Source organism: Rattus rattus, chromosome 16, assembly GCF_011064425.1.
Source record: "Rattus rattus isolate New Zealand chromosome 16, Rrattus_CSIRO_v1, whole genome shotgun sequence".
Lineage (NCBI taxonomy): Eukaryota > Metazoa > Chordata > Mammalia > Rodentia > Muridae > Rattus > Rattus rattus.
The window spans coordinates 8,996,088-9,018,713 of NC_046169.1; the positions used below are offsets into that span (position 1 = coordinate 8,996,088).

Sequence of the window (22,626 nt, forward strand, 5' to 3'; positions counted from 1 at the left end):
GAGAGAGGCCAGCCTGGGCTACATAAGACCCTGCTTCAAAAAAAAAAAAAAATGAGGTGGAGAGAGGCCAGCCTGGGCTATATAAAACCCTGCCTCAAAAAACAAGACGGGTATCCTGGTGGTTTGGGGTTCCCTCCTGTGGTGCACTGGAGAGTAATTTCCTTGTAAGGAATCACGGTTATGAACCCCAGATTAGCCCCTCTTTCAGATAAGGAGGCAGGGCCTCCATGCACAGGATTGTGTTGCAAGGTGGACAGGTCTGGGGGGAGGCAGCTGGCACCCTGGATTTGAGGGAAGAACTCTGTGCCCTGTGGAGAGGGTCCGGCCTGAACCCCAGGCTTTCTTGTGCTCCCCAGCTGGAGCCCCAAGATGTGAATGCTAGCCTGCCTGGCGTGGCCTAACTAAGCACGGCCCGTGGCAAAAGTGAGCCCCAGCAGGCGACGTCTCATGTTTCAGACACTGCCCACGAGTACAGAGCCAAGCCCTCTCCACTAACTTTGAGACAGGACGGACCCCCTAACTGGTTTGCCCTGGAATCCTCCCTGTGTGATGTGTTCGGGAGGGGGTATCCCCAGAAGTTAAGAGGAAACTACTCTGGGGTCCCATCCCAAGGACATAGTGGTCCCACGTCCTCCACCAGTCCTCCACCAGACATAGCCACGTGCAGAGAGGCGCCAAGGGGTCCCCCTCATGTCAGTGTCGGGATTCCAAGGGGACATCCGGGTTTGTCCCCAGCAGCTGTGACCTGTGTGTTCTGCACATGGTTCTCAGCTGAGCACCAACTGTTCCCCCCCTCAGTGGCACCCAACTCTTTAGGCTCCCCAGATGTTCTATTTAATAAAGATTTATACCACAGCGTGACTGGCGGGTTTTTATTAGGCATTTATGTTAAAAAGGCGCAGGGCTCCAGGCACCTGTTCCTCAGGCCAGAGCACAGTGGCCGTGAAATCTTTTCACTTTAAGGTACGGCTGACGATTTCATTAGTGCTCTGAGGGGACCAGGGGGAGAAAAACCAGGGAATTTAAGGAACGTCTCCACCGCGGTGACAGGCAAGACGCAGGCCCTGCTGTTCATCATGGCTTTTCCCTGACGGGTCGCACTTCAGGTTTCTCTGCTTGTGCCCATGTGAAGTCGGTGAGATCGGGAGGCTTAGGACAAGTCTCTCCAGGGTCTTCTTCGTAAAGGCCCTGCCTGGTCTCCACACCGGGCCTCAATCCTAGGTGCACAGGGGGAGGGGCGGCCCCAGCCCTTCCCAGGGGCTTGAATAAACCCAGCCCCGTTACCCAGCAGGACGGAAGAGACCACACTAGGGGTGTAGAGTAACTACACCCCTGAGGATGCTCCGAGCCCTGGCTTCAAGCCCCAGCCCTGTCTAAACTGGATGTGGAAGTGCCTACCTCTAATCAGCCCCAGCACAACAGATAAAGGCAGAGTTCATCGTCCTCCCCCACGTAGTAAGTTAGAGGTCAACCTATGCTCCAGTTCCAAAAAAGGATCACCCTGGGCTTGGGACAGGGAGACAGAGCGACAGGACTTCCTGGTATCACAGACTTGTCTCCTAGCCTCCTAGTGGGACTGGAGTCCCTAAAGACCCTTTGATATGGCCCAGGGACATCTAGGTCCTGTGTCACCAGTTAAAGAACTGGACAGCTAATGGGGGACAAAGAGCCACGAAGTTGTGGCCCTACCAAACAGTGAACCTGGACAGCCCTGGGCCATAGCCATTAGGGCAGAAGTTTGGGCGGACAGCTTCCTTCCCCTGTGCTTCCTGCAAGGTCGGACAAAAGGAGCCCAGCTCTGGCCTCGGCTCACGTGGAAGCCAGCCACTGTCTGTCGGCAGAGGCCCCTGCGTTCCACTGGGCAGGTCCTCCCTAGCAAGGTAGATATCTGGGCTCTGCCTTTCCAACTTGGAGTTGTGCCTGGCTTCTGCTCACACTGGTGAATTCCCTGACTATTGACCTTTCCCAGTAGCCGTCCCTGAGGAACACACAGGCCCTTAGTCGCCACCTGGCCTGCGTGTGATCCGTGAAGGGTCCAGACCAGCTCTCCAGGACTGGAGAGTGCTACAGATCAAGTCTCACTGGGATGAGGGGACCCACACGCCCAGGCCTAATCTAGCCTTGATCTATCTCTTGGGGTGCCAGGGCTCTCTCCCTATCCTGCGTTCACAACACTTGGGGGCAGAGGGAGGGGCTGGAGCAGGAGGATGGACCAAGCACAAGTTCAAAAAATCAGTTTCGGGCCAGCCTGAGCTACATAGCGAGACTCCTGTCACTCTAAAGGTGGGGGTGGAGGTATGAGCCCCAAGGAACTCCAGGTCAGTTCTGGGCAGAGAGACAAGGGAGGAAGGAAGAGGCCAAGGACAACTGACAGCAAAGTAGTGAAGCCTGTCAGAAAAAGCGGGGCAGGAACGCCCGAGGACGGAATTGAGGCAGCCAGGCTGCCAACCACTCAGCCCTCCTTATTTATGAGCAGGTCGGGGGAGGGGACATGCTTGTCACTCCAACTTCTGCCTCAGAGAAAACACCAAAGGTACCAAGAGCTACGTCCAAGCGGCTCGTGAGGAAACGCATGGCAGCCATACATCGGGCCAACCAGGAAGAACGTGAAATACCAAGAACGGGGGTTCCCCTGCAATGGAGAGGGGACACAGCGCAAAGTCTCTCTTTGTACAGAGCCTCAAGGGTCTGCCTGATCTCCACACAGGGCCTCAGATCTTAGGGTGAGGTCGTGGTCAGCCACAGCCTAGGACACTGCAGCTTTTCCAGAAGTCTCCAGGCACTGTATGAAGTCATCCACATGTGACCTCCATTTTGGGGTGGGGGGGGAGGAGGAGGGAGGGGAGGGAGGAGAGAGAGAGAGAGAGAGAGAGAGAGAGAGACACCTTATTCACTTAAAGTCCTATGGGATTGGCTAGCCCTTTCTGACTGACTTCAGTTGTTGAGTTGGGCCCAGGGCAATCCTATAAAATGAGACACCATCTTGGCTTTGCCGTATATTCCCTGAGGGGATTGAGTGGCACTTTGGGTCCAATTTCCCGTAGCCCCACAATATGGGACGGACCTTAGGCTCAGCAGTAGCAGGGACATTTGTAAGTAAGGTTTTCCCTGGAATCATCCCTCAGCCGCCACACATGAATCGTAAGGAAGGCAAGAACTCTCCCACCCTGCCCACCCTTTGTCAAAAGGCAGTAAGGACAGGTAGGCTTTCTCTGGAGCTCTGGGCCTCGATATACCTCGAAGGCCCAGATCACTCCCTTGTCCTTTGGGTGGCTAGGAAAAAACTGCCACATGTTCGTGTCTGAGCTGACTTTGAAGGAAAATGGAGTCACCGAAGTCAGCCTTGGGCTGGGAACGCAGCTCAGTTGGTAGGGTGCCTGCTTAGCCCACAGACAGCCCTTAGTTTAGTCCCCAGCGTGGCACCATATAATGATGTAGTCCCAGCCCTAGAGAAGATGGAGGTGAGGAGGATTAGGAGTTCAAAGCCGGCTGGGGCCTCGCAAGAGCTCTCATCAACAACAAAATCCCCTCAACGACCTCAGTAGTGTCATTACCAGTCTGGGGCTTGTGGCCTAGAGGGACCACAGCTGAGATGAGCAGGCTGGGTCAGCACTGCCAAGGCACCCCGGAAGCCTGAAGCACGTGCTAGCTCCCCTCTCTGAAGCTGTGGATCTGTGTAGAGTATCGTTGCAGGTGGCCTTGAGGCTGGTCCTCGGTGACACCGAGCACGGCCCCAGCCACCTGCTGCTGCTGCTGCTGTTGCTGCTGCTGGTGATGGTAGTGCTGGTACAGTTTAGGGCCTGGTGCAGGACCTGGCGCCTCCAGCCCCGGGAGGCGGCTGCTGGACATAGTAAGTATGGTGGCTGTCAGCGACTTGATATAGTTCTTGGCCAGTGTGAGGGTCTCGATCTTGGAGAGCTTCTTGTCGGCCCGCACATGCGGGATGACCTCCCGCAGCGCCTGGAAAGCATTGTTCAGTTTGTGCATCCGTTGTCTTTCTCGCTCATTGCTCTCCAGCCGCCTCTGAACGCTGTTCTCCCTGCGGCTGCTGGACCCCTGTCGCCGGCGGCTGACCTCTGCCCGAGTTCCGCTCGCACGGGCTGTCCTGCTCCGAAGACCCTTGGTCACCTCTGATACCCCTGAGCCTGACTGGGGTCTGTCAGGCGTCTGCTCTCCCGGGGTGGCTTCTGTGTCCTGCATGGGTGTCCGGCGCCGAGGGGGCCTGTTCTTGGTCTTCATAGCTCTAGGCTGTTTTTCCCAGGAGGTGGTGGCTGGGAGAGGCCCTTCCGACTGAAATTCAGAACACAGCCCCTCTGCCGTCATTCAGCGTGGCCAGTGGGCATGCAGCTCGGCGGTCTCATTGCCAGTGCAGCTGACCACTGGCACATGGTGGACACCTAGGTGCTCCCCATTCACACTGAACCCGGAGTTGACTCACCTGTGTTCCCAAAGCCCTGGCAGAACTCATACTGACCCACTTTTCTCTAACCTACCTTCCCTCTCTCCCCACTGATCTGGGAACCCTTTTCAGGTCCCTTTACTCCTTACATTGCAGGTAACCTCCTGAGCCTAGGCACTTGACAATTTGTTTAAACCAGTCAGGAACAGATCCCAACCCTGGCTTAAGGGTTCCACCCGACACTGTCATTTGTCCGAGACAAGCAGTACCCCTTAGACCACTATATTTACAGCTCTCCTGGACATGACACAAGTCCAGACATTATCAGAACCAGAACCGCAGTGCGTGCACACAGGACAGCTGACAGGTCAGACTGACGGTGGCCAAGGCCCTGCAGCAGCCCCCAGATCTACCACGTGGACAGCACCAGCCAGTCTGAGTGGAAGCCACCATCTATCTGTTTTCCCCCTACCGCTGCAGGTCCTCTGGTCCCGCTTCTGGGTCCCTTCCCAGCAGTCCCATCCAGTTCCCCCAACCCCTTGGTTTACCTGGGGATCCGAGGCCGTACGCGCAGAGGCTGCCCACGGGGGACAAGGACACGTCGCTTTAGCCACCACAGGCGGGGCTGCGGGAAGCATGTAAATGAGCTCTCTGGGCGGGGCCAGGGCGGCACCTGCGGCCACGCCCCTCGCTCTGAGGACCGGTGCGGACCCGCCTCCCCTTTCCTCCCTCTGGGTCTGAGAGCCCGCGGCCTCCCGGGGACTTTCCGGAGCGGGGTGGGGGGAGGGGGAACTCCGGATCGCACCTGGCCAGGACACCTGGCCTTGGGGTCACGACTCAGAACAGAGTCTAGGATAAGCCACCCTGCGCAACCGCAGCCACCTCCCTGAGCAAAGCTGGCAAGACCTCTTCCCCTGCCCTAGGGCACGCTGATTTTTCCAGCGGACTCTGCGAGTCCTAAGGGCTCAAGAACACGGCTGCTCCCTTTTTTGTCTCCCCCTCACTGAAATGGGATGTGTCGGGGATGCCACTCAGTCACCAGAGCTCCTAGTGGCAGGGTGTCACAGTTATCAAGAGTCTGACAATTGAGAAAACCAACTAACCCACCAACCACATGGCTGCCTATCCGTTGCTAGCTCCTGCCTCGGTTTCCCGAGGTTACACGGGGATTACAATATAAAAGGTTATGGGCCAATAAGATGCCCGTGGGTAGAGGGACCTGACACCAGGTCTGATGAGTCTGGGGCCCACAAAATGGGAGGAGAGAACCCACTCCTCCAAGTTGTCCTCTGACCTCTCTACGTGTCATGCTGCTCACAGAAAACAGGTTTTCTTGCTAGCCCTTTTCTGTCTATTTTTGGTGTATGTGCAAGCTCGTAGGTCAGGGGACAACTTGCAGGAGTCTCTTCTCTACTTCCACCAGGTTGTGCCGGGGTTGAACTCAAGTCATTAGGTTTGGCAACGGGTGACTCTACTTTGCCAGCTGTAACACGCAGGCTGCCCTTGAGCACCACCTGATCCTCCAGCCTCCTCTGCCTCGCAAGGGCTAGAACTGCAAGTGGGTCAGGGCACGCACTCAGCTGAAGTGTGCAGAAAACATTCTTTAATCCAGTGAGTGCTGTAGTTACAGATGCAGTCCGGTACAGTGGTGCAGTGTGGTGTCCAGGGACCAAAGCCAGCGCTTCATGTGTGCTAACTACATCCCTGGCTTTTTTTTTTCTTTTTCTTTTAGAGACAGAAACTTCACAGCCAAGCCTCAGCCTCCTACTGTGGGAATTAAGGGTCACTCTGCTCAACGAATAGTAGTTTTTCCCGCCATGGGCTAATAGGACAAGTCAAAACGCAGCCAGGACTCTGCATAACTCTGGGTGAGTTCTCTGTTCAGCAGGCTTGGGTCTCGGCACTTGTGACACAGCCATGTGGGCAGTGGTTCTGGTAGAAAGCTGTCACCTCCCTCATGTCACTTGGACTTCAGTGAAAGAACTGGAGAGAGGGGTCAGAGCTGAGATGCCCCCATACTGCATACAACTGTTTTTTGAGACAGGACCTCATTTGTACCATATCTTGGGTTGGTTTTGAACACACAGCAATCCTCCTGCCTTAGCATCCCAGGTGCTGGTATTAAAGGCATGTACCATACCAAACCCAGTGAGAGGCTGCTTTGGTGTGTGTGTGTGTGTGTGTGTGTGTGTGTGTGTGTGTGTGTGTGTGTGTGCGTGCGCATGCACGCGCATGTTGTGGTGCCAACAGATGTGAACAAGCAAAGTGTTCAACATCAGCTGTTCTCAGGCGCACCACTTTGTTGGTTTTGAGGCAGGATCTCTCACTGGCCTGGATCTGGCTTAGTCTGCTAGGCGGGCCAGTGAGCCCCTAGACTGCTTCCCCCGGACTGGACGATGCACACAGGCTCCACTCTACCTGACCTTTTCATTTTCAAACATCATGGGTTTTAGAAACTGAACATGGGTCGTCTCAGCAAATAGGCCATTTCCCAGCCGGAAAGGCCAGCCGTGACCTCTTGGAGTAGCATTTGGGGCCTGGGCCAAGGCCAAATCCTTACAGCCAGCTCTCACTAGAACTCCTCAGTAAGTAGAAAGGCTTGGATTACAGAACCCACGGCCACACGGGCAGACTCTATGGTCCCCTGAGAACCATCCCATGCCCTTAGGACTGTGGGGAGCTCAGAGATCTACATCGCCGGGCCAAACCCACACATGGAAAAAACAAGGAATAAACATAGCAACGGAGATTATTATAAATATATAACTATATTTATTTTGAATATTAAATAGTTTTTAAATTACAAGCAATTTATTGAATCACACTAAGCTTCAATATACAGTAAAAATCTTACAATTTAAAAATGTACACAATTTAAACTCCAAGTTCATTAACTGTTATATTGCCGTGAACCCCTTCTGATTGTGTTAAGTACAACCTCGTAGGTGCCGGGCTGTGGGTGTGACTGCCCCGCCCAGATCCCTGGCCATGGACGGGACGAAACAGTGGGCACATGCACAAGTCCAGTCACCAAGACCCAGCTTTGCCTATGCAGGCAAACCAAACACCGTCTGTTCAAGCCCGGGACAGCAGCGGGTGACGCAATACTGTCGACACATCTTAAGAACGTCTGTGGAAGTTAAGTAGTTTCCTAAGAGCCAAGACTGCGACCCCTGTTTGCTGCTTAAGAAATATTGAGATGTATGTTTGACGCACATACCCGTGTCTGCCCACTCTTACTAGAAGGTGGCTCCTCTCAAGCGGGATGCTCTGAAGCGAGGCGCACAGAGCCGAACACTTGGTTGCACCTGAGTTTTCAGGCTGAGGGGTGGGAGGAAGCTGAGGAGCTGCCTGTCTTTCCCCGCCCTGGGGACAGACATGCAGTAGGTCACTAATTCTACAAATGCCCTAAGGGGAGTATGAAAAAGAGGGGACGGTTTCAAAAGGCATTTTACAGCAGAGAGACAGACTTCCTTAGAGAAACCCATCTCCTGAAAACCAAGCCTGTATGTGGGGAGGGAGGCTGCTTGCCATTGCAACCCCGATGAATGGCTCTGGCCCAGACAGAGTCTGAGTCTCGGGGGAGAACTTCTTTCTGACTTAGGTCATCCTATAACAAACAGAAGATATCAAGGGAGGACTTGGAGGGCTCATTGCTTTTATTAGAGGAGTAAAAGTCAGTTTCCAGTCCGGTAGGTGGAGGATGAGGCAGAGGGCAGAAAGAAAAGTCACTGAGCCCATCGCACGCCAGCCACAGGCGCCACTGGCTCGTTTCATCGCTTACATGAGTGACCAGGTTTGGAAAGCCCCCCAAAACCAACCAAGTTATCATTAAAAAATAAAACCAGCTGGGTATGGAGGCTGCACTCAGGGGGCAGAGGCAGGAGGATCTCTTGAGTTCGAGGCCAGCCTGGTCTACAGAGTGAGTTCCAGGACAGCCAGGGCTACACAGAGAAACCCTGTCTTAAAAATCAAAAACCAAAACCTAAGCCAAAGCAAAACCCACATTGGATGGCAAAGCGCATGCTCACATTTAAAACCGTGCTGAGTTTAGTCTACTGAAATTCCTGTATATTGCTGAAGATTGTGGGAGGATGTGTTGACGATCGAGTGTTATACAAAGTCTTCCCTCCCATGCGACGCCACAGAAAGAGCCACCCCATCCCAACCTCAACTCAATACATAAAATGCTTTCGTTTTGGCAATGAACCATGAGAGCGATATGGATAAATAGAAATGGGATGTATTGTTAAAATCCCTTTAGCATGGTGAAAGATGGCCAGCCCTCAAATGTCAGTCGGTCTGTCCCAGGCTGGCTGCGGAGAGACTATAAATATATATGAGTCCACCTGACTGTAATCAGGGAATCTGCACTTCTTAAACCTAGAATTTGAAACAAAAACTTATTATAATTATGTCTCCTTTCTTTCTCAACTAAGACTGGTAGATAGAGGTAAAAATTAAAAACAAAATCAGAAAGTCCACAGAGCAAAAGTTCAGTTATGACAATTTTGGCAAAGTCACTTTCAAATGCCTGTTTTGAATACACATGTCACAAGATCCAGTGCTTTCTACGGAGTCCAGGCAGGCTAGGTCTGCACCAGGTATGGGAAGAGGAGACTCTGTTCTCAAATTCCTTCTGCTGATCGTTAAAGTTATTGCTTAGTATAAAAAATTCATGGATCGAATCAGAGTTGGTAATAAAGGTCATAATTGCTACATAAACTCAAGCTGACATTCACACCTGTACTCTGATGGACAGCACAATGTCCTGGCCAGGGCCTGGAGACTCCTCCCATGGTCACACTGGGGTCTGGGTAGCGGGGTCAGCACCGGGAAGCATTTGGGGTGAGGAGCCCAAGTGAGAAGACCCACCCCAGCAGGTGCAGTTCCCTGCCACGCTGGCTGCCAACACTTCCTCTGTCAAAGCAGAACTCCAGGGCTGCAGAGTGAGGCCTCGCTCTTGTGTTGGGGACAGCAGATTTCCTCCGAAGATATACTGAGGCTATGCTGAAGATGTGAGATCCCTTTCAGAGCAAGAGGAGGGCTGGGTGCTTGATACAGGAGGGGGGCCACGGGGTGGCTGGAGGCCCTGCTGGGGTCCCTGCCCTCCTCCTTGCAGCTACAGCAGGCTGCCTGCATCCTGGGTGCTATGGCCTGGAATGGGAAGAACCCGCCCCAGACATTTCCAAACATTTCTCCCAGCAGTACCCAGAGTAGACAAAGTGCTCTTGTCACTTGCAGCTCTGTAGGGACCAGTGTCTGTCTCAGAGGTCCCCCTGCCTGAGGGACACAGGGCTCCTGGAGGCTGGTCTCTGTGCAGAGGAAGTGGTGCCTCACTTCAGCAGAAAAGGACCCTGGGCACTGAGTTCTGGGTGCATCTCTTATAGGATTTCTACCGAAAGGATTTAAAAGCATGAGAGGCAGGCTGCCCAGAGAACCCACCTTATACAGAAACATGCTCGGTGCAATCGATGGAACGGAACAGGAGTTTTGGCCTCAACAAAAATATTTCCTCTAAAAACATAAACCACTAACACGCAGAATCGGAGCGGCCTGGGGAAGAGTACCTGTGTGCGGGTCTCATAGGGGCAGAGACAGAAGGACACTCAAGATATTGAAGCTTACAGTGCCATGCAGAGCGAACACACAAGACAGGGAAAAAAAAAAAGAAAAAAGAAAAAAGAAAGAAAGAAAATCAAACCAGTGGACAGCACCAGCTTGGCCCGCCATGTTTTCCTCGGATAATTTACGATGCTGTACAATACTGGGAGCTCAGAACACTCACCCACAGTGCAGTCAAAGAGCATTAGTGATTTTCTTAAAGACAATAAATATGGCTCACTTATGAGCATCCCCCGGTGCGCCCTTCTGTGGCACTATGCCCAGACTGGAGGCACAGGTGTGGTGAGGCGGTCATCCACACGGAAGACAGACCTACGGCCTGAGGTGCACAGGTCCTCCAACACTCGTGTGCCAGAGCAGTGTGGCAGTGTGACCGCCTCAGCAGGATGCCCAGCACGAGCGCACGTCTGGTCAGGAGCGGCCCGGGCGAGCGCGGCAGAGGGAGCTGGCCCAGTTCTCCATCACTCCTGAGCTTTCACTCCCTGTCTGGTGCCAGTCAGCATGGAGTCCATGTCGTTGCTCAGGTGCACAGGCAGGAGCGAGGCTGGCTAGGAGAGCGTGTCCACGGCCACCTAGTCCTTGTCTCCATCTTCACTGCTGCCTAATCCCAGACAGAAGCCACAGGAAAGAGCAGGTCAGTTTTAAGAGCTGACTACCCAGGCAGAGACAGCATGGAGGCGACCAGACCAGAACGGCAGGAAAAGGAACCGTGACTGGTGCCTTCCTTTGCTGCCCTGTCCATCTCTCCTCCCCACAGCTTGCAGGGCTCTGCACACACAGCTGCTTGGCTCCCACAGTGGCTCCATGGTCACACTCAGGGGCACTGAGGTAAAGCCGCCTGACCTGTGTGCCTGCCCCAGAGATCCTTACTCCAGGCTATCTCACTGGCACAGGTGAAGGCCAACTACACAAACACAAGCGCTTTACAGCCCCCATTTATTATTTGATCTGTAAACTTCAAATAAAAAATGTACCTATTAATATTTATCTGCTGATCTTGGTATAGAGAAAGGGGCCCATATGTTCAGATATTGCTACTTCAAATGGCCCTGCTGTGAGTTCCCAGCTGGCCCTGCAGTATCGCACGGAGACCAAGACTTAATGACAAAATCAACACTGCTGGGAAGAGTCAGAGAGCCTGGGCTCAGGTCCAAAGCACAGGTCAAGTGTGCCTGGAGCAGGCGCCTGCACAGGGTGCTCCTCTGGGACAGATGTGTAACCTGAGGAAGCTAGCGGCAAACGGGGGGAGGAAGAGACATTGCAGAGCCCACTCTAGAACCTCCAAGCTCCAAGGACCAGTCCAGCAGGGCTAGACAGAAATGGGCACTGGGAGTGAGTGCAGTGTGGGAAGTGTGGCAGCATCCGCGTTGTCAGGACTGAGAGATACACCAGCCCCTATTTTAGCTGCCTTGGAATCTGAGGCAGAAGGCTTCAAAGTTTAAGGCCAAACTAGACTACAAGAGTGAGTTCAAGGACAGTCAGAGCAACTTGCTAAGACTTTGTCTCATAAACAAAACAAAAAGTAAGAAGAGACTTGTTGGGGATGAAGCTTTTAGTGATAAAGCAGTAAGAAGCTGGGCGCGTGGCTCAGTGGTGGAGCCCCTGCCTAGAATCCCCCAGTAAGGAATGTGCCTCAACGGTAGAACCCTGTGCTTAGTATATCCAAGGAACCCCACTACCACCATCACCCCCACAAACTGAGAATTTTCCAACAGATTTATAAATCAGGGAGACTAAAATAGCGTCAGATCACCATCCTAGGTCTAGGGTAAAAGCGCTCCTGGCTGAAAGCCATCGTGCCTGAGCATGGTCCCAACCCCAGCACATGCAGGGCTTCTCTCACCTCCTTGTTCAATGTCTGAGTCCGTGAGGTGTGTGAGGGAGAAGCTGGCAATGTTGGCAGGAGAGATGGAGAACCGGGAGCAGGGGGACACGTGTGGCCAGCTCTGCTCCGAGCTCCTGGCCGGCGGCGGAGGAGAAAAGTATTTGGAAGTTTGAAGAGAAGGCTTGGAACCCAGAAGGCTTGTTGTTTTTGACATGAAAGGATCCGGGGAGAAGTCATCGTCCCATTCGAAGCCTCCGCCTGCAGTGAGGACAGCAGCCTGTTATCTGCAGTATCAAGTCTTGATAAGGGGAGGTAGCCCATCGCGTACAACACAACCGGCCAACAGATGGCAGAACAGACACACACAGACAAGGAAGTCCTTTAAAAACAATGGTGCTCCTTTCCAACAGCATGACCAGGGGCTAGGCCTGGCAGCCTGTGTCCTTAATCCCTAGTACTTGGGAGACAGAGACAGGAGAGTCTCTCTTAAGGCTCAGGTGAACCTGGTCTACATAGTGAAACTGTTTCAAAGACAAGCAAACGCCCCCGCCCAGGACTTTGCGACTGACCGACAGCACAGTACCTTCTTCATCCGTGGAGCTCTCGGAATTCATGCACCTGCCTAGGTAGGGTGACCCTGTGGATGCTGCCGGGCTGCTGGGCCCAGGGCCATGTGCTTCCCCTCCGCAGTGCCCCAGCTCTTTGGTGGGGGTTTCCTGAAAAGACAAACAAATGCTGCAGTCAGCCTGTTTCCTGGAGCCCACGTGTCTCACACCTCAGGCTGACAGGACCATCGGGTAAAGTATGCTAAAGGAATTATTAACTTTTATGAGTAAAAGGCAACATCAGAGCCCCTGGACCTACAGATAATTATGAGCTGCCAATGGTGCTGGGAACCAGGCCCTCTGCAAAGTCAACCACTCTTCTTAACCTACAGACATCTCTTTAGCCCCCATCTCCACTACCCTTTCAAGGCAGGGTCTCACTGTGTAGACCAGGCTGATCTCAAACTCTAGGTGATCTGCCTACCTCCTGGCCTCCAGATTGCTGGGATTAAAGGTGTACAACACCAAGACCAGTTCTCTCCATCTCTGCCATCGATCTCTTGATCCTGCCAGCCTCCTAATGATGGGACTACAGGCCCGTGTCACCATATGTGACAAGGTTCTGCAGTCTAAGGTCCCTCAAGTGTAGCCTCAGCCCTTGCGCGAGGCATGTGAGACCGCCCTGAGCCCCCTGAGGAGGAAATGAACAGGAAGGTGCGGGAGGGAAGAGCCCCACACACCATGTGGGATCAGAGCTCCTGGCCGGCACAGCTGCAGTGTTGCGTTTCCGGGCCTACGCTTGAACTGGCCACAAACAAGGCACCAAACTGAAAACACTACGGGATGAGGGATGCGGAGATCCTGCACGCTTAGAGGGCGGACGGCCAGTCCAGACCAGAAAGAGGAACTAGGACTGATACCAGAGCTCACAGGAGGCTGAGCTGTGGCCTACAGTCAGCTGTGAAGGGGAGGCCTAAGAAAAACGGACCGACACTTCCCAACCTGAAAAGACAGCGTCCCCGCGGCACGGTGGGAAGACACAGTCTATAAAGTGATCCAGCCTTCAGGGAGCCAGGACAACCTCACTGCACAGAAGAATGATCCACACAGGTGCCAGAGGTCACAAGTACTAGGCTAATCTGAGGAGTTTCAATAGTGGGGCCAATGCTGACAGGAAGGACTGTCAACTCGGGAGCTGCAGTACAAGGTCCCTTAAATGTAGCTTCAGCACCTGCACAAGGCATGCGAGACCGTCCCCAGGAGACAGTGTGAGCTGAATAACTGGTTATTGGTGGAGAGAGGGCAAAGGAAGTTGAGAAAAGCTCAATGAACTTCACCAAGAGGACAAACACGAGACAGCAACCTGGAGAGCCATATAAAGCCATTTACCTTAGGTTCTTTTCTTTTTTACAAAAGCTGACCGTGCTGCTTTTGTATGTTAATTTATTTACTCTGTGGGGATAGTGAGCCGCACACGCTGGCACACATGTGGACAAGAGGACAACTTGTGGGAATCGGTTCTCTTCCTTCTCTATGTGGGTCCGAGGATCTAAACTTGGGTCAGCAGGCTTGGAAGCAGGCACTTCTTAACACTGAGCTATCTTGCCAGCCCTACTCACTCTCCCTCACCCATATGTGTGTGTGCATGCATGTGTGCTTGTGTGCCCATTGAGACAGGGTCTCATAAAACCCAGGCTCAACTCCAATTAGCTATGTAGCCAAGGATGCCCCTGAGCTTGGAGACTCCTGTCTCCTTCCTAGGTGCCGGGGTTACAGATTGTACCACACGGCCATCTGAAGAGGAGCTGGGTATTTATGAGCGCTAAGCAAGCCCTTTACCAACTAAGACTCACTCCTAGCTCATGGTGGTTAGGATTAACTCAAGGTCTTACACAGGCTAGGCAAGTGCTCTACCACTGACATACAGCCCTAGACCTGACGAGGCTTGAGATCTGCCCGATGGGGTTTTTCCATGGATGTAGATAGAATGCACATGACCAGGTCATGGAGGAGGGGCCGTCTCTGCACTCTTGTATCAAGTGGTGAACTCCTGCTTCCAAGCTGACCCAGAAGGTAGCATATAGGCTGGAACCCCTGGGACAGCCTCCTCCAGTGCTCCATGCTAACACCCAGGACAGAGCCACGGTGCCGACAGCAGCGTTCCCAAGGAAAGGCAGAGACTGACGCACGGGCAGAAGCAAATGACACACCTGAGCACAAGCTCGCCACTGAAAACAGACGGTTTCGTTCATAAACATCAGCCGTGCAAGCCAGAGGACTTGAATGTGGATCCCAGGCACCCGTGTCTGCCAGGCCATGGCACAGGCACCACAATCTCAGCGCTCATCTCACCGCCCACAGAGTAGAATCAGACTACAAGTCCACACCGGAAAGATACAAGAAAATGCCTAACCAGAGCCAGCCAGGTAGCTTGGTAGGGAAAGGCGCCCACTGCCAACGTGTGAGTTCTAGCTCTGGGACCCACACAGTGCAAAGGGAGAAGCCACTCTCCCAGGTTGTCTTTGACCTCCACATGTGCCCATGGTGTTTGCTCATCTACACTTGCACACGCTGCAGAGACAGAGGAGCAAGGGGAGAAGTGGGGATATACTCCACGGGGAAAGGGGCTTGCTGCCAAGCATCAGGACCTGAGCATCAGGACTCACAGGGTAGAGAAACGATTCCAACTTATTCTCTGACCTCCATATGTACTCTGTGTCATGAGTGCATACACACTGAATAGAAAGGTAATAAATAGAATGAATGCAGTAACCATAAAGAAAAGAAAATCTCTACCTCTCAGAATTAAATAATCTAAGTATTTGATGGGTCAAAGAAGAAGTCAGGGAAAACTAGAAAATAATTTGAGCTGGATGAAACAGAAATACAACATATTTAAAATCTTTGGGAAGCAGCTACAGCAGCAAGGAGATTTATACCATTTAAGGCTGATAGAAAAATGTCTTGAGAGATTTTTACCTTCAGAATCTAGGAAAAGGAGAGATGGCTCAGCAGTTAAGAGCACTGGCTGAGGGTTGGGGATTTAGCTCAGCGGTAGGGCGCTTGCCTAGCGCAAGGCCCTGGGTTGGTCCCCAGCTCCGAAAAAAAAAAAAAAAAAAAAAAAAAAAAAAAAAAAAAAAAAAAAGCTGGCTGCTCTTCCAGAGGTCCTGGATTTGGTTCCTAGCACCCACTTGACAGCGGCTCACAACCATCTCAACTCCAGCTCCAGAGGGTCTAACGCCCTCTTCTGGCCTCTGTGTGCACTGCATGCATGAGGTGCACAGACATGCGTGCAGGTAAAACACCCACACTCACTAAAAACCAGAAAAACAAAACTCAGGGAAAAACCCAACCCAATGTGAGTAGAAGGAAGTCCTAAAGATGGAGGAAAGAGCAATGGAACTGAAAAGAGAGAACAATAAAGAAAACAAATCCAGGAAACAGAAAGCCACTCTTTGGAGAGGTTTACGCATCTTAGTCTCTTCCAGAAGCTCCCTGAGGAAGAAGCCACTTCCCACTCATCACTGCCCTAGTAGCTCAGCCAAGGACAACACCAAACAGCAGAGCAAAACAAAGAAAGCCAAAACTCAAACCAACCCGACAAACAGGAGGCAGGCTCTCTTCTGCTCTGAGGAGGAGGGCTGGCTGCTTCTGGAGGTCAGCCTGGGGGAAACCCTGGAGGCAGCCGGAGTGGGGAGGCAGCCGTCTAGGCCATCCACACGTCAGGCCCAGCCTTCAGCCAATCCCACAGGCAGCAGTCAAGACAAGAGCTGGTTGTTGTTTACTTTTGATCTTGTGCGTTGTCACACACCCTCTACACTGTGTGTGACCCCAGCCCTGAGAAGCTTGGTAAGAAAGGAAGTGACTAGAGTCCAGCATCCTACAGACAGGGGGAGGAGTGCTGGCAGCCTGCACCACAGTACCCTGGGAAGGTGCTACCCAGAGCCAAAATGAAGCCAAGCGCCTGACTCTGAGGGCAAGCACTGCCAGACAGCAAGGATCGATCCTGGGCCTTCTGTCACATGGGAACCATTCTCAGGCTTAGTCAGAATCTGACTGATTCAAGGAGCAATGTGCCAGTATGTGATGGCTAACACCTTCAACCCAGCACTCAGGAGACCACCGAGCAGCAAGACCACCAGTTCAAGAGCAGCCACGGCTACAAGAGAGAGTTCAAAGTTCACTTGAACAACATACCTGTCTCAAAAACACAAAGACTAGGGATGTATGGCAGCGACAGTACACTACTAGCCTAAGGCCCTGGGTTCCATTAACAGCCACATGAACCAGTAACTCCAAACTTATGAAGACCAGAAAAGAAAGCACAGAATATGGAGGGAAGGAGGGAGGGAGAAAGGAAAGAAGGAAGGGAGGGGATGGGGAGATGGCTCCATTGGTAAAACCCTTGCCATGAAAGCCTGAGGATCCAAGTTCAAGTCCCAGTATCCATCTAAAATGGTGGATGTCTGGGGATATGGCTTAACACGGTCACTCAGGAAACCTGGGTTTGATACCCAGCAGACACATGGTAGCTAGGGGAGCCCTCTTGTGACCTCTTGGGGACCCAGGCATGCAAGTGGTACACAAAGATTATATCTACCTACCTACCTACCTACCTACCCACCCATCTATGTATGTATGTATGTATGTATGTATGTATGTATCTATCATCTATCTACCTATTATCTATCTATCATCATCTACCTACCTATTATCATCTATCATCTATCTATCTATCTATCTATATCTATGAATCTATCTATCCTATGTACGTATCTATCTATCTATCTACTATCATCTATCTATCATCTATCTACCTACTATCTATCTATTATCTATCATCTATCTACCTATCTATCTATCTATCTACCTATCTATCTATATCTATCTATCTATCTATCTATCTATCTCTATCTATCTACTATCTATCTATCTATCATCTATCTATCTATCTATCTATCTATCTATCTACCTATTATCTATCTATCTATCTATCTATCTATCTATCTATCTATCTATCTATCTATTTGTGAGATCTAGGTTTAGTATGATACTCAGTCTCAAAAATTAAGAAGGGCAGCAATCAAGGAAGACATGTGACATTGACCTCTGACCTCCACACGTAAGAAGACGTGAGAGAGAGAGAGAGAGAGACAGACAGACAGACAGACAGACAGACAGACAGAGGGAGAATGAGGGCTCCAGTACAAGTTGCTCCATGTTATGTACCCATCAAGCAGGGCACACACTAAGCTACCAAGGGTCAGAGCAGGAGGGCTGTCCTGCTGCCCGCATGTTACACTCTCCACACGCACTCCACAGAGGATGCTGCTGGCCACCCCAGAACTCCCTGCCAGCACTTGCCTGCACCCAACAGTTCCGGATTACTGACAATTGCCAGCCTCTAAAATTTGGTCAACTAGTTTCAGCAGAACTCTGAATCTCTGAGTCAGGGCCAGCTTGGTCTACAGAGTGACTTCTTGGATAGTCAGAGCTACACACAGAGAGAAACCCTGACTCAGAGAAAAGACCACAGGTTATAATGACATGGATGAGGCCCTCCTGGAGAGCTTAGCTATTGCTTGTCCTGAGCGCATGGGTAAGCCAGGGGCTACGGGGCAGCTCTGCCTGCCTGCCTTGAATGTGGTAACTCGGAGCCCAGTCATGTCCCAGGTGGCAGTCATTATGACAAAGGTCACTTCTAAGGCTTAGTATCTATCCTAGTACTGAGACAGGAGAGCCAATGCACAAGCTTCCCATCATGTCACACACTGCTCTGTGGGGAAAGCTGATGCAGGTGGTGTGGACTCCAAGGGGAAGCTGGCATGAAGAAGGACAATGGACCAAGAAGATGGTGTCTTTGGAGTTGGAAATTATAAAATTATGGGGGTTGCAAAGATGGCTCAGAAGATAAGACACTTGTCAGCAAGCATGAGGACTAGAGTTCAAGTCCCTAGTCCTCATGTAGTGAAGAGAAGCACCCACAAGTCATCTCGGGGCACAGAAGGTAGGGATGGAACCCCAGAGCAAGCTGGCTAAGCCGAGCTGAGTCAGTGAGTCTGGGGTGTAAGTGAGAGAGCCTGACTACACACAATGTGGGAAGTGAACAAAGAAGACAGGCGGCATCAACCTCTGTCCCACACAGAAGCACATGTGCAGGCACACACATGCAAACACGCATACATGCACACCACACACACAAACAGAAATAAAGTTCTGGATGTTTATAAATAAAACCAAATTTAGACCACAGTTAGCTTCTTGAAATTCTCTACAATATAGAGGTCAGAGATACCTGGTCAAAGAGATAAACGGTGACATCATCAAAAAATGTCACCGCCTTCCTTTCCTTCTTCCAGTCATCTGGCAGCTGCTCAATGGCCTCGGCAGCCGAGGGTTTCAGCAAACTCCGCAGGTGCCTGCCATCATCATTGCTGACAATGATGGGCACAGGGTGCTCCATGTCATCTTCAGACTCAGAGCTTAGGCTGTGCAAGTTGAAGGCCCGCAGGTCCTCGTCCGAGTCGTCACTGTTCTCATCTTCCTCATCTGCATCCATCCCGTCCTCCGAGAGGTCCAGCATCCCAGACACACACAGTTTGCCCAGGTACTTCCCTTCAATGTCTGGCTCCTTCAGCTTGGGGCCCTCAAAGTGGCTGGGCAAAGACTTATCCAGTGTGGAGCCTGTGTATGCAAGGAGCTCATTGGTGTTGGTGCCTGTGGAGGCCAGGGTGCACGGGCGATCTTCCTGTGCCTCCAGGTCATCGAAGCTGCTAAATTCTGAATTCAACAAACTCAAGGGGCCGCGGGCCTCATCGTCCACAGGACATGCCTCTCTGGAAGCACCGGCTGGTGTGGGCTGCAACGTCTCCTGCAATTCTGAGTGACAAGAATTCTGCAAAGCAGACGCCTGACTCTGATCAGCTGGTGTGGGCTGCAATGTCTCTTGTAGTTCTGGGTGACAAGAATTCTGCAAAGCAGACACCGGACTTTGCTCTGGCTTGCTCTGTGAGGCTTCCAGGCAGCCTTCTCTGACATCATCAGGGCTGTCTTCCGGAGCAACTGGCTCAGGTGGGAGCTGGTCCTTTACCAATACCAGGGCACTGGCGGATGTCCCTGGGACCTCCTCAGGCTTTTTATCTGGCTCTGAGTCATTGTCTGAGAAGTATGCAGAGTCTCGGTATGAACTCTGGGTGCCAAGTGAGAAGCTCTGAGGAGGACCTTCAGCACCCCTGTGGCCATCTCCTGCATCTGAGATGACGATGACTGGGTTGGGAGGCAAACTGCTGTGGCCGCTATCACCTGCTGCAGCTGTGTCTGAGTCAGCAGTGCCCTCAGGTGCAGGGTGCAGGGTCCACTCAGGGGACTCCAGGTTCTCTGTTTCATAGCCACTGTCTGCGGGCTTATCAGGGGGCAGGAGTTTCTGAGGGGTGTGGGAGCCTAGGGACTCTAGTAATGCTTCATGGACATCCACTGAGTCCAGGGAGTCTGGCGTCTCCACAGACTGCTCTGAGGTGGGGATGGGCGTTGACAAACTGTCTTCCAGGAGGCTATCTTGGCTGGTGGAGTCTGAGGAGAGGGCAGATGCCAAGGCCGCATCCTTTGGGGCAGCCTTATAATTAAGCTGATTTAAAGTGTCCACGGCTTCTGAGTTTTTCTCCAGTATGCTGCCACTAAGAGGGTCTTCTGAAAATGGCTGATTTTGTAAATCCTGTCCTGGTTCTGGAAGACAAGACTCCATGCTACCCTGAGCAGTAATCTCATTCTCAAGGATGGGGTCTCTTCTGGTTGGATTCAAGGCCTCCTTGCTTGGGCAAGTGACTTCTGGAGGCCCATCGCCCCCATCGGGGGTTTTGGCATCAGCAGCAGGAATTTCAAGTGGGCCAGTCACAGGGTCGGGGCTTAGATCCAGGCAGACGGAGTTCTCAGGGACGCTGACACCTGTAAAGGGTTTGGTTTCTCCTGACCTCAGAACTGAGTCCGGGGGACCATCAGGAGACCCTCCTTCTGTGAGCGGGGAGGCCTGTGGTGAGGTCGCACCCTGAGGTGTGCCACCCGTGCCTTCGTTCTGCCCACTCATGTTCTCCTGTGACGAGGGAAAGTCTAGTGGGTGTTCCAGGAGCTCAAGTCCAGAACTTACAGAGCCTCTCCGGGGTGACTCTAACATTTCAGAGGTAAAACCTGCGTCCTTAAGTTCTGTCTGAAGATCGTTCACCCGCCCCTTGCCAGGCAACGAACCTTTCAGCAGATTCTTCTCCTGAAGAAATAAGAAGTTCTCTGACAATTCTTGGACGCTCAGTGGATCAAAGCGATCTTGGTGCACAGGACTTTCTGGGAAGCACAGAGGGTCCTGGTCCAAAAGCTCATGGGGCTTTTCTCTTTCAGACTGGCAGGTGTCTTTGGGGCCATCCAGGCTTGAACTCAAGATGGCTGGCTTAAAGTCAGCTTGAACTCCATTTAGTTCCATTAGATCAAATATTTTCTGGTGACTGGGCAGGTCGTCTGCTTTGTCAAGGTCACTGAATATGTTGAAAGGGCTCCCAGGGATGCTGGCAGCATGTGAGTCCTCCGCAGAGCTGGCTTCTTTGGGGGGAGCACTGCTCTGGAAGAAATCCTCCTCCGCACTGGGTTCCTCAGACACAAGGGTCTTAAAGGCCGTGAGATGGGGTGCGTCAGTTCCACCCCTTTCTGGATTATCCACTTCAGTTGTGAGCAGTGCAGGCGGATACTCCAGCCCCAGACTGCTACTGCTCTTCTCTTCCAACTGGATGTAGTAGTCACTTCCAACAGAGAGGTTGTGTGCATCAAACACAGGAACCACCCCAGGGGCCCTCAGGGGCCCCTCCTGGCCACTGCCGTCTTGCTTGCCGGGGCCAGGGTCTGACAGTGAATTCTCAAACACTTCAACAGGGAAGAACATACTGGAATAGGACAAGGCTTCGTCTGGGTGGCCCCGGCCTTGCTCATCAAAATGGTCATGCTTGGCAGCCTCCCACACGTACTCAAAGCTCAGGCCCTGGCTGGTCTCAGTCACTGTGAGGACCTCCTCCATCTCCCGACCTAGCCGGTCCCGGGCAAAGTGGTCAAGGATGGGGAAGGCAGCACTGCTTGAGGGATCCCTGCTGTTGGCGTTAGGCTTGAGAGCAGTCCACTGCTGTTCGAAGTCCACCTCCGAGTCCCGCTGGCTCTGCATCCGCAGGTAGGTGAGCAGGCGGTGCACGTCCTCTGCAGCCGGCCTCTTGTCAGGGGACAGCCAGCAGAACTGCAGCACTTCATACCTGAGGGCACACAAGGGCACACCAGGGACTCACTGCCTTAAGTAAGAAGGAATCGTACTTCAGAGCCAGCTCAACCTGCCCTCTCCCTGAGATCTCTATACCCTGACCACTGCCAGCCACGGTGGTTACAGCACGAGAGGAAGGCAAAGAACGTGTGAGGCGCACCCCTCCCCCCCTTTTTCGGGACATGTCATAGTATTCAGGTGCAGATTCTGCCAGATTATGTCTTCTTCTGGTTTTCTTCTAATGGCCTTCCCATCAAAAAATTCTATTTTCTGGTTGTTGTTCTAAATGTTTATTGTTAATGTTTTGATAGCATTCTAAGAACATGCAGAAAACTTTTTTTCTAAAATCCCGGTTTGTGCTCTTGTTTGGATACTTTTATTTTTAGTATTTTCATTACCATGTATTAATCATGCACAGTAGTGGGTTTCACGAGGGACATCTGTACACAGGCACACACTATGTCAGGATCATAGCACACGCCTGCCCCTTCCCTTGTCCCGCTCCAATTCTTCCCAACCAGCCTGCCTTTATTTTCATTTGTGGGGGTGTATGTGCCCCTCCCCGTGTCACCAATTCCATGCGTGTATAAATAGTCAAGGAGGGGTGGGAGCCCACGGGCACCCCTTTCTTCCATGGCAGGGGACTGACAAGCCCAGTCAGGGAGACCACTGATTCTGAAATGGTTCTGTCATATTTGTTCCTCTTCTTTTTTTCTAAATATTTATTTTTTTAGTCAGGAGTGGGACATCCGTCTCATGGCGTTTGTGTGGTCAGAGGTCCCTCTGGAGGAGTTGGCTCTCCTTCACCGCATGGTGCTGGGATCGAATGCAGGCGGTTGGGCCTGGAGATAAGCATTTTCACCTCAGCCATCCTGGTGGCCCCGCACTCTCTCCTAAGCAACTATTTAGCCCGGGCTGTATTTATCCTACACTTTCCATCGAACACTAG

The 22,626-nt window shown here is 52.1% G+C and overlaps 2 protein-coding genes across 4 annotated transcripts in view; both read right to left on the reverse strand.

The window, feature by feature from the left end:
* Positions 1-858: 858 nt before the first annotated feature.
* On the reverse strand, positions 859-5,014 carry Bhlha15 (basic helix-loop-helix family member a15). Its single transcript, XM_032886481.1, has 2 exons — positions 4,948-5,014; positions 859-4,290 (listed from the first exon to the last, which is right to left on the reverse strand). Exon 2 carries the CDS (start codon positions 4,237-4,239, stop codon positions 3,646-3,648), a length of 594 nt encoding a protein of 197 aa, XP_032742372.1. The 5' UTR covers positions 4,240-4,290; positions 4,948-5,014; the 3' UTR covers positions 859-3,645.
* Positions 5,015-10,106: 5,092 nt separating this feature from the next.
* Lmtk2 (lemur tyrosine kinase 2) overlaps positions 10,107-22,626 on the reverse strand; it is an 81,143-nt gene continuing 68,623 nt past the window's right edge. For 2 of the 3 annotated variants that reach the window (XM_032887266.1, XM_032887265.1), the window contains exons 11-14: positions 18,690-21,672; positions 12,433-12,565; positions 11,868-12,107; positions 10,107-10,625 (exon numbers count right to left, since the gene is read on the reverse strand). In XM_032887266.1, coding sequence (XP_032743157.1) covers positions 10,597-10,625; positions 11,868-12,107; positions 12,433-12,565; positions 18,690-21,672 — 3,385 coding nt within the window. In that variant the 3' untranslated portion in view covers positions 10,107-10,596. The remainder of the gene's footprint in view (positions 10,626-11,867; positions 12,108-12,432; positions 12,566-18,689; positions 21,673-22,626) is intronic. The other variant, XM_032887268.1, reaches the window with a different exon arrangement.